Here is an 11,506-nt window from a genome sequence, read left to right on the forward strand (position 1 = left end):
GATGGTTCCACGCAAACAATGGGGGCTACCTGTGGAGCCGGAGGCTCGCTGGATTGGCTCGTTCATGTAGCTCGCTGTCAACAAGTTCTGTCTTCCAATCGATGCATATCTATATGCGTCCCGTGAAGTCTGTTGAGCTCCAACTGGCATAATAATCGGCCCATCATTGGAGGCTCTTAGAGAGAGTGCGCATGCGTTCAAGGGTCCAGAATCTGGATCCTTGGAAGAAATAGGGAGATTCCAACCATAGCGACTCCTATGGAAATTTCAGCTCTTAGTCTCGAGGCGTAACACGATAACTTCTCGCGCAGTCGTGAGGCAAGGCTTCCGAATGCTCACTCCTCGGATTGCTCTCAAGCCCTTCGTATTCCCGTACCTAGGGAGCTTGGGAGACGACAAGTCACGCAGTCGAGTCAAGCAAGCCGAATGTCTCTCCTCTTTTCCTGGGCTCCGAGCTCGCATAGTGAAGGACGAAGAGCATATTTGGTCGGCATCTTCTATCTTGTCCGGTTCCAGACGGATAATGATCAACTTGCGCCGAAATTCTCTCGCAATTTCAGGACGGAACGAGGTTCTCCTCCTTGACGTATCTCCCTGATGATAGCATTCCGGACACGGAGGCCGGTCGGGCGGAACTTCCACAGCGCGCGGTCCGCAATCTTCCGATATATCCGGTCGAGAGCTTCTCACGAGCGACGCGGTATCGAAGCCTCAGTTGAGCTGCTTCAAGGCATTCGGCTGGAAGATCCTCACGATGAAAATAATTTATAAGATAAAGAGAAGGTTAGGTGAAGCACGTTGGGTTGCGGCGGGAATGCCCCGCGAAGGAGATACATTCCGAGAGCTCCTCACCGCTTACTTCCGACCCGTTCTCCCATTCCTGATTCATTTCCTGACTTTCCTCCGCTTTCTAAAACCTTCAGGAGTTTTCTCCCCTGCCCATGCTCCTTGCCACTTTACTGCCTGGTCTTAGTAGGATTCGAACTCCATTTTTTCGGGGCTTTCTCGACTCAATCAAGAACGGCTCGGAAGTGCCGAACGCTGCAGAGGCGGGAACGAATCAACGAAAGACTGAAATATTCCCGAGCGATACCACTGTTCTCGTTACCCCGGTAATTCCGTCGACCCTCTGATTCTACATACAATATGGATCATCTTAATGGGAGAAGGTTGGAAGCGAGGCTCGGATGGAGCCCGCAACGCTCTACAGAGTATTGTTCTTCAAGAGGAATTCCGATCCGGTTTGATCGGACCGGCGACTGAACTATGAATGGGATCGTTTTTGAGAAAGAAATTCATCGAAGATGAAGTCAATAATTTCTGTTTTTAGGACTCGAGGGTTTGTCGCTTCTTGTTCATAACACCCAATGCCGCCACTCTCCAGGTTCTGAGCTCTCCGAGACTTCACGCAACTCTGCCCTATCTAGCGCTTGACTCTTCGAACCGAAGAGCTCTCCAAGAATTCCCAACGAGTGAATTCCAAGTGCCTCGATTGCGAGAGATCGCAGGTCCTTCCATGGAAATTATCCGTCGTAGACTCGGTTTTTTCGGGAGCTCGGTGTGACTCTGGAGCTCGGGCTCGCGGGTTCGGCGGATTTAAAAAAAACTCCTCCCTGCTCCATGGCTTTCTCCTCTCGCGGGCATCCGCCATCTTGTTTTGACCGTGTGGACGATTGTCGTCCGACAAACCGTCTGTGTGTGTGGTGTGTGTGTGTCTGAGATTGTGTAGTGTGGTGGTGGTGGTGGAGTGCTTCGAGCAGTAGACAAGACACCCGAACACCATGGCGGATCGACGGAAATCTTTGGATTTACAAAAAGGCTCAAAGATTTCCGTCACGGTTGTAGAAGCCTTAGTTGATGTAATAGTAGTCTCTCTGGACTTCAACTCCAAAGTTTACCAAGGCGCTCTGCTGGATATTACCAACAGGTGAAGTCATGACGAATGACGAGGCTTAGCATACGGACAAGACTTGTTTTTTTTCTCGTTTCCGAATATCAAGTCGCTGCGAGCTTCTTCCACATTCTCATATAGCTGCTGGAAACGGACTCCGTCGTTATTTCGCCGCTAAATTCCAAAATGGGCGAATCGAGCATAGTTTCGGTCATTTAAATCCGCAAGTACGAGACGATCAGCTGATGGCCATTAATCAATAGAAATCAGCTTGTAGAGTTCTTCTTCCGACTCCCGAATGAAATTAACACGATGATAACATTGGGACAGAGTGGGAGGTGAAGATCTGGGCCCTGAGTGTGCGTATGATAGCGGTCGACATGTACTGTATTGATTGAATGACGCACGTCTCCGGCAGAGCCTTACATTCCGACTACCAAAGGTCCTTCTGCCCATCTTCCTCATTCCGCGTTATCTCTGATTGCCCCGGAATCCTCTCAGAACGGGCGGTTCTACCAAGGAGCGAAGAGACAAGTTCCGAAAGGAAGTTCCCCGTCTCGAGCAGCCGAGTCCGAAGAGCGTCGGTTTTGATTGTCATAAAACTGCGGTGGAATCGGAATTCGTAGATTCTTGCGGTTTTTGTCTCTACGGGTGCCTGCGTCACTCGTGGAGTGTTACTCATTCGACAACTCCGCATCGCTCGCTATCTGGATGAGTTGCTTCGAAAGAACTCGATAGCGATTAGACGCCCTGTTCACATGGATCTTGAATCTGATTCGGATCTGATTTGGTCTAGGATTCGGGAGAGTGTCAAATTTCAGCGCTTCTGAGAATTTTTCTTACTGAGTGTTCATCATTTGCAGATCTATTAAGCCGTTCTGTACGTCGCCGTTCTCAAAAGCCGACGAATCCGCTGTTGAGGATGAACCAATGTTTGCTCTCAAAATGCGGCACACATACGTCGCTTCGTCGCGTGAGAACGAAGCCCCATCCAACGGAGGATTGAAGAGCGGAGCTGGCGTCAAAGACAAAAGAGCTCGGAAAGTGGATCAACACGTCCGAATGCGAAAGCTGAGGCCCCGAAAAACTCTATGTTCAAATTGCCAAAATAAGTAAGCATCGGAACGTCCAACTCCGGGAGGTCGTTTCTAATACGCTCGTTAAAACTTCATGTTCCCATCCTTTACCTTCATTCCTATACCTCAAGCCATCTCCGTTGAGGATCTGCTCCTCTAACGGAATTCGTTCGTCCACAGATGTGAGGATATGACGTCAACGAGTCGTGCCTCCGCCAAAAAAAATACGGCTCCCCTAGTCTCAGTGATCAGAGGTAATGAGCAAAGGAAATTCGACCAACCCACAGCCAGTGGCAGCGAGCCTGCGCTCGCGACTCCCTCACAGATGTCGCCTTCGCCGTGGACGGAAGAGACTCCGCAGACGGATGTTTATGCATCTGTCGCCGAGAACGCGCTCATCAAAGAAGAGCTTCCAAGTAGTGCACAAATGCCTGAACCCGAGAAGGAGCATGCGGCGCTTCGGAAAAGGAAGGTCATGGACGATAATGGGAAGGCGACGAAACACGACTCGAGTCTGCTGCCAGCCATAAGTCCGATAATCAAAATCTCATTCAATAACCCGCAAGGGAAAGGGACCGTTGTGAAAATACCAGCTAAAGTTGCCGTCGCGAACTATGAAGAGACTACATCAGATGAAGGAGATCGAGAAGGAAACCAAGATGATCAGCCAAAAGCGATGAAGAGGAGGAGGAGAGAGGTTTCAGCCGTTCCCGGGAACTCCGAAACTAACAAGCACCACAAACGCAAAACAGGTACCTGCTCCTTGCGATCGTTTGCGCTGTCGATTTTCTGAGTCTATGATCGCTGTCCTTGGACAGCTATTCCCTCCGATTCAAGAATGTTCTTTGTTCGTGAATTTGACTTGATTTCTCATCTCCTGTTTCAGCTAAGCATAAGAAAAAACGCCATAAAAACCCATCGCAGGACAGTTGTGATAGCGACGGGGAAGAGCCAATGCCGATTTTCCCCAAGGCCGCTGTGGACGTCCAGGGTGGAGTGACCCAGAGAACTACCAGGAGTTCCGATGAAACGATGAAAACAGGAGACGTCGTGTGGGGAAAGGTCATGGGCTTCCCTTGGTGGCCTGGTGAGGATCGCACACGGAGCCTTGCTGCCGTGTATCGATATTCTTATGAGAGGAGATCTCGGAACCCTTCCGTGTTCTTCACCCATCGTCGCTCTAATCGTTCATTCGCTCTAGGCAAGATCCTGTCTCTGGGTTGCGAAGCTTCATCCAACGAGCTGCAGTCAGGTGAAGCTCATGTCTCTTGGTTCGGTTCATCTACCTCCTCGAGAATTCTCACCTCTCATCTGACACCGTTCCTCCGAGATTTCAAACTGCGGTATAATCGACGGAAGAGGGGTCCCTACAAAGATGCCATACGACAAGCACAGCAGGAGGCAAAAGCGCGGAAAATGAGCCTCTGATTCCGAGTCCGACAAAGCTAGTCCTTCGTTGGCTATGTATGTTTGTGAGCGTCCGATGGCGGACTTCGCGGCGAGTATTCGTTGCCGATGAGTGCCAGTTCCTTCGGAGTGGTTGTCGGAGAACAAGTATTTCCTAAGTCTTGATTTTTAGGGAGGAATCGTTAAGCGAAAGCTATCGGTCCAGTTTTCTAAGAGGTATCGAGCCGTCCCAGATCGCTCTAGGTAATGGACGGGTCTTCGAGTGTGAATAAGTCGAGGCTCTGTGCGCTTTCGCTGCGGAGGATAGAGATCGCAGGAAGGAGTAAGTCGACAAAATACCTAAGTGACAAATAACGACTGAAACGGAGACGGACAGACACACTGATAGACAAACAAACAAACAAACCAGCCAGCTATTGTTTTAGGTTATTCGTGATTCGTTTTCATCTTAACCTGTTGTTATATGGGCGAAGTTGGCCTGCCGAGATTCCGTTGGCGCGGCAAGACGGTCTCGGTGCAGTGATGGCTGTCTTCGTTCAGCCAAAATGACGGTGACCGTGAATCCTAGCTCGATGAGATGAGCTGAAGATGAAACAGAAGAGAGTACTGATCTCAGCAACCCATGGGATAGGAGAGAATAATTGATACAACGCTCTGTGATAAATAGTCGGCTCTCGAATATCACGCAGGAGCAAGGTTGATGGACGGGAGAACAAAGAGATGGCCGACATGATCGTTGTCGAAGCCAACTTCCCGATAGAAGTGTGTACCATGGAATATCTGCGATTTAGATGGCATCAAGCCAGATGCCGGACAGGAGAGAGGAATTCTGAGTTACACCGTTCGAGAGGCTATGAGGAGCTGGGACGGTGTGGAGCAATCGTGAGGCCTAATGGGCCTTTTGCTTTATTTCGCCAGGGTATCCCATGCTGGGATGGGCATCTTTCCTATATTGAGTGCGACGAAAAGCATATCATTTTTTGAGCATCGCTACTCCACGATCCCGAATCCGTACCTCGAATTCGAGAGGATCATGCTCACAATACAACCTCTACGGTGTATACGGATGATTACTAGCATTGTGAATACGCTGTCCGATAGTGAGAGAGACAGTTCGCCTGATAGGAGAGGATCAAAAAATGAAGAAACTAAACAGAAACAGCGAGTCATAATGTATAATGTTCCTTTGGATGTCCTCATGTCTTCGGATCACTGCCGTGGAGCGTCGATAGATAAATTGATACGATCGCAGAACAGGTAGGTACTGAAGAGACGAATGGGAGAGTTTTCAGAAGCGTGACTGAGGGGAGCATCGAGAGGGAAAGTGGTCCGAAATCACTTTAAGGTGGAAAAATCCAAAACTTTGGGATTGTGCGTGAAGCTGCGTGAGACATACGGTGTTGGGAAGAACAATGATTGAAGAAAGCGAAAGTTCGATAAGATCAAGCTGTTTTTGCGAATCGGGTTTGTGTAAAGAAGAAACTTCCTAGATCTAGGTTGAGACCAAATAAGTCTAGTATACAACAAATTTTAGCATCTAAACAATTGTATTCAACTCCAATAAACTCAAATTTTCTCCTATGTTCGTGTTCAGTCTCTCGGAATTCTCCTATTCCATCCTCGGCGGGCGATAAGCGATCGAGGAAGTTTCAGAATTACCTAGTCGCGGAAAGCGAGCGTCCGACCTCATCTCGGGACCCCATCGAGACGTCCCCGGATTCATGCAAGGGGGACGGAACGCTGTGAGTTCCACGAATCACGACGACGACGACGTCTTGTTGTACCTCTCAGCTCATCCGAAGTTTATTTTGCTCCCATTTCTATTCGCTACAAGTCTTAACAGTGTTTATGCCTCTCCCCGGTAGTTCGGGAGGTGGACCAGAATCCAGGCTGGACCTCCGAAGAAGCCCGCTCCGATAACGCCGATACCGAATAATTTCACAGCGGCGCTGGGTCTGAAAGGGATAACAGTCTACTTCAAAATCCTTTTTTATAGCTTCATTCGTTAGTGACATCTCCTTCCTGAGCCATATAGACCGAATTTACGAGAAGCTCCCCGTCCTTCTTCTGATGAAACTCACTTCTCTCCGGGAACTTGTTCGACGTGGGATCTCACCCCACGCACTCCCTGTCGGAGTACAGGAGTCATCTTTCTCAGCAAACCGTGCATTTTGACTTCTAACGATTCGTCCTTCACGCAGGACCTACACTTTGTGAGCACCTCTTCTGCAGCAGCAACAACAGGAATCGTTAGCAGACAGCAGCGCGTACAGCATCAGATGCGCTGAGAATGTTTCGATTCTTGTGGCTTGTGATCCGTGCGCGGAGGCGCGAAATTCAGAGAGTGGTACCGACCCGCTTCCACATTCAGGATGGTATTTCCGAAGCATCTACGGTATCGTCCTGACTCTCCTCGTCGAAAATGGTCCTACTCCGAGGCAGTCGCGAACGTAGTTCTATTGCAAAGACCCTTGGGTTCCAACTGACCAGTCTCCCCCGAGTCGATCTCGCAGAGACCACAGAGAAGGTCCACGATAAGCGAAACGCGACCGACAGTGGGTCATGGGTATCGGAGAGCATCAGAATTAAGGAGGCTCTGTTTTGACCGCAATGCGCGTTCTCCGCGAGCAGGGTGTCGACAAGTAAGCTATGAAAGGAGCCCTGCCGATGCCGTTGGCATCGATCCGTGCACGACGGGGTTCGTTCGTCTAATAATAATGATTGTTAGGCAGGTCGACTCAGTAAGGGATCGCGGACAACATTTCCTGCGGAAGACGACGAGGAGCTCGCGGGCGAAGGGATTGGAGCGAGGAATGAAGTTTTCTACCGGAGCCGAAAGTCGCTGTTTTCATGGGACCACCTCCCTGTAATGGGGCTCGTCTCCGCTCACTCGAGGAAATCTCCTCATAGCCGTGGATCCCGGTCAGCTCATGGACCTCAAGCTCTCGATAAGATTTTCGATATTCGGTCCGAGACGATCCCGCCTCGGAATACTAGATCCGCGCGTCGATAAGAAAATTGATGCTGGCACGAATGAGGTACCTCAAGAGCATTATCTGGCATGAGGTTACTCAGGCCATTCCTGCGTCAGTTCCGACTACGATCATGGCTGGAAATCCCGCAACGTCGGGAATCTCGCCTTGGGATCGTTACCCCCTCACAAGAATAAGGTATCAAGCGTGGAACACGAAGCCTTTTCGAATTTATTATGTACATTCATCGGGTTATATAGAGGATTCTCACGGGAAAAAAACTCAGAATTTGAATTCCTTATACTTCTTTTTGCCGCCCGCACCCGCTTCTTCTCGGGCTTTCCTCTTGTTCTTTTGTTTCGCCGCATGTTCCGCGACCATGTCGGAAAAGTCTTCTTTCGCCAACTGGCTCTGTTGCTCCCTGACCGTCTGTTCGTATCTGGCTGCCATGGCTCCTGGATCCATTTCAAGTTCGCTAGGATCCAGAGCCAACTCGACTCCTTTCTTATTCGACGCCGGCTGACTGGGTAAGTCGTACGTGTGCGCGGAACCCATCATAGCATGACCGATTCGATCAGTTTTCTTCTCATGCAAAACTTGATACAATTGAGGAACTTGATCGCCCATCTCCATCTCTGCCTCGATTTTTCTTTTCCGGAGCTCGATCGAGTCCGAGATCTCCGCTGCTTGACTGACGGAGCTCTGCAGACCGGAGGGCGTAGCGAGGCCTTCGGCTGGTGTGACGAGCCCTGTTTCATCGGGCTCTTCGGCGTCGCTCTCATCCTCCTCCTCTTCTTCTTCCTCGGACTCCTCTTCAGATTCCTCTTCTTCCATCGCTCCGAAGACATAGAGCTTGTCGATGTCCTGTTCGACCTGTGATACGCCGCTCTCCTGGGCTGAGAGCCCGAACACGTCACCGTAGAGCGGTTTGCCTGTTTCGTCGACGGGGGGCTTACCCCACCCTCCTGCATGGTATCCGAAAGAGCATCCCTCCGGAATCGGCGCGTTCAGACCTGAAATTTATTTAATAAATGAATATTCTTCCACGAATTATCCTAGAATTGTGATAGAGACGGGCAGAAGTCGAGACTGGATCGGTTGACGAATGATAATGAAATCCCGTAGTCTACAGCTCGGGGACCCCAGATCGGAGCGGAAGCGAGTCACTCACCTGGTATCTTCAAATTAGGGTAAGATGGCGGCGGACCGTATCTCTGCATAGCAATGAGCCACGGCGGTGGACACTTGGCCGCGTTCGGACCGGTTGGCATGCCGAGCGCCGTTCGGAGGTCGTCTGAGAGATCTCCGGGTTTTTTCTCTTTCAAGCGCGTTTCGAACTCTTTGCCCTCGTAGTAGAGGTCCCCGTGCATGGCCAATTTCGGTTTCGTTTGCCACTTGAAGAAGGCATCGTGCAACTTCTGATAGTCGATGTCGATTTTTCCCATCTTCGGCCGGATCTTCTCTCTCTGCTTCGACTTGAGAGTTTTCGCTTCCTCTTTCTCCTGGAGCGCGGCCCTCATCTCACAGATGCCGGTGCGTTTGATGAAACCGGGTAGATCAAATGGGGGCTTCTCAATACCCCGTTTGCCCTGTAGATACTTTCTTTTGAAACACCAATGTCGCGGAACAGGCACGGAGTTCCTTGTCGCTTTCAACGTAAGCAGGAATACGGGGTCCTTCGTCGTGACGTCGTGCATTTCGACAAGCTCTGGATGATGAACCTTGATCTTGAGTTCGGCCACGGACATTCTGGTGAGCTGTTTGAGCTTCTTTTTACTCAGTTTGGGTGTGCTGCCATCGTCCTTCTTCTCCTCTTCGTCTTCGTCTTCACTGAGATCAGCTGGTTTCTTCCGTTCGAGAAGTCTATCGGTGACCTGAGGCACTTCGACTTTCGGTTCGACTCCTTCGTTTCCTGCAGGCTCTTCGAAGCGGAACTTTTCGAAAACCTTGCTGAACTGGAACCATGAGATGTCTTTTTCCACCTCGTCCGGCACATACTCGATCTCGACATCGGTCGTTCGGTCACTGTCACGAGCGATTTCTCCGTCGCTGCCGGGTTCCTACGAAGGAGTACCGGAGATGTAATTCGATGGGAGGGATATCACGTACAGAGCAAAAATATGGAAAATGCGGTGGAAAGTACGATAACCTCCACCGATCGGAGGACTCACCTTATTGAGCTTCTTCATGATCTTCCTAGTTTTCTTCCTCCTCTTCTTCTTCTGATTCTTCGTTTCTCCAGGCTGTTTCGCGAGGAGATTTATTCCTTTTTCGCTGAGAATCTTCTGGACCTTGGCATCTGTATTCGCTCTGGCCGCGTTTTTCTCGGCTTTCTCCAACAAGTCTAGATTTTTTCGAATTATATCGTCCATGGAGCTAATTTTACTACGTGAATCATCCTCGGTCGAGGCATCGTTCGACGCCGGCTGGCCCTCCTGATAGGGTGGACTCTCCGTCGCTGAGCTTTGACTCTCCGCCGCCTCCCTGGCAGGACTGCGGGACTCGTCTCGATCCGGACTCCGGGAGGTTCCCGGGAAGGACTCTTGCGAAGCTTCCCGGCAAGGGCTCTGCGATTGTTCCTGATACGAGGTCCGAGATGCATCTCGATCCGGGCTGCGGGAAGCCTCTTGGTAGGAACCGTCTTGCTCGGGACTCTGAGAGGCTTCCAATTCATGGGCCTGGGGTGCTTGTCGCTCGGGGCTGCGTGAGGCTCGCGGGTCTGAGCTCTGTGAAACCTGCTGATCAGGACTGGCTGACGGACGCTGGTCGGAACTATGCTCGGACTGCGGCGCAGGGCTCTGAGCCGCTTCCTGGGCTGCTGACATCTCCCGAGGAGGGCTGTCGACGGTTTCCTCGTCCACCGGAGGAGGTTGCACCTCTTCTCGGGAACGTGTGTCGTCATACGATGGCTGGCTATCGACCTCTACGCCTTCCATGGGTTCGTTGGAGCCTTCGTCGTTCGAAGGTGAAGTGCTCTTATCGCTGGCCGCAGGGGGCTCCGGCTCTCCCGGCGAGGGAGGATCGTCTTTGGCGTCGATCGGGAAGGACTGACCTGGTGCGCTGTCTTCGTCGGGTGCTTCGCTCGAATCAGTGGATGACTCGGCGGCTTCGGGAGCCTCAGGCGCATCCTCCACTGTTTCGTCCGAACCCTCTGAAGGCTCATTGTCGATCTGGAAGCGAATTCCTTGTCTGAGGAAGAACTCTACAAGAGTCACGCTCTCACTCCGGCGGGCGAGGATTTCCAAGAAAGAGGTCGCGAGTCGAACGGGATCCTCTGCCAGAGATCCGCGCTGCGTCGAGGTCTTTCAAGGGGCATCCCCTCCCCTCCACCGAGTGAGTTCCCAAGTCACTTCCGTCGTATAGGAGTCACGCTATGTTGTTATCGAACACGACTTCTCAACTCACCTGGGCAATGAGGTGATTCCTCAGTCGTTGAGCGAGATCGGCTTTGAGCCCTAGGGGAAAAGAGAGACTGGAGTGAGATGCGAGAGCATTCGAGGGTATTATCTTCCCTATAACGAAATCAACCGGCGGACTCACCCGACGTTGACAGGCCCAATCGACTGAGCTGTGCCTTCAACTCGACTACCTTCAACTTATCAACCTGTTCCAGCGTGGTCACCGCGTAGTCACTCATGCTTGAGGTGACCTCGATGGACAACTGAAACTTATTTCCGTGAAGACTCTTATTTGAGCGGTTCTTCACACGAAATGCACAAACACGCGTAGCGTCTGCTCTGTACCGGCGCGGCGTTGCGTCCGCTGTGTTATTGTTTGTCGAACAGCTGCGACTGTCTCTCCCATGAGCGGAAGTCTTTCGAAAATTGGCGCCGAATACTGCTGCGCTCTCGCCTGTTGCGCTGAGTCTGCAGAAAGCCCCGAAGACGGAACTTTCGTCGTACGCAATCGATGGTCCGCAGAAGATCCGCCGAAGAAGTCAGACGCTGAGAACATATTTCTACGTCCTTCCAGCCAACTCAGGACCCTCCTACCTATCTCGCTGTTCTGCCCAGCGCATCAAGCCGCGCATTGCCACTACTTGCTCCGAGCGAGATAGTGATCAGTGATCAGGAATGGCGGAGAGAACTAAGAGCGCGTCAATAAACATACGTAACTCATTTCGAGGTTCCCGGTTGGATTCTGAGCAGTGCTCCTGAGGG

At 51.2% G+C, this 11,506-nt stretch overlaps 2 protein-coding genes and 1 long non-coding RNA gene across 3 annotated transcripts; 1 reads left to right on the top strand and 2 right to left on the bottom strand.

Annotated features, from left to right (window-relative positions):
* The first annotated feature begins 1,753 nt into the window (after positions 1-1,753).
* Positions 1,754-5,061, top strand: LOC100898491 (PWWP domain-containing protein 2A). Its single transcript, XM_003739651.2, has 5 exons — positions 1,754-1,927; positions 2,755-3,003; positions 3,148-3,719; positions 3,854-4,054; positions 4,169-5,061. The coding sequence occupies exons 1-5, from the start codon at positions 1,782-1,784 to the stop codon at positions 4,393-4,395; spliced, it is 1,395 nt and encodes a 464-aa protein (XP_003739699.1). The 5' UTR covers positions 1,754-1,781; the 3' UTR covers positions 4,396-5,061.
* A 1,086-nt stretch (positions 5,062-6,147) lies between these two features.
* LOC100902298 (uncharacterized) lies at positions 6,148-6,645 on the bottom strand. The gene is made up of 2 exons (XR_145284.2): positions 6,456-6,645; positions 6,148-6,329 (listed from the first exon to the last, which is right to left on the bottom strand). It is a non-coding gene; the product is annotated as an uncharacterized LOC100902298 (long non-coding RNA).
* A 916-nt stretch (positions 6,646-7,561) lies between these two features.
* Positions 7,562-10,983, bottom strand: Sf3b2 (splicing factor 3b subunit 2). The gene is made up of 5 exons (XM_003739652.2): positions 10,887-10,983; positions 10,752-10,801; positions 9,518-10,516; positions 8,518-9,406; positions 7,562-8,359 (listed from the first exon to the last, which is right to left on the bottom strand). The coding sequence occupies exons 1-5, from the start codon at positions 10,981-10,983 to the stop codon at positions 7,629-7,631; spliced, it is 2,766 nt and encodes a 921-aa protein (XP_003739700.1). The 3' UTR covers positions 7,562-7,628.
* Positions 10,984-11,506: the final 523 nt, after the last annotated feature.

The sequence above is a fragment of the Galendromus occidentalis genome, unplaced genomic scaffold (assembly GCF_000255335.2).
Source record: "Galendromus occidentalis unplaced genomic scaffold, Mocc_1.1 scf7180000076574, whole genome shotgun sequence".
Lineage (NCBI taxonomy): Eukaryota > Metazoa > Arthropoda > Arachnida > Mesostigmata > Phytoseiidae > Galendromus > Galendromus occidentalis.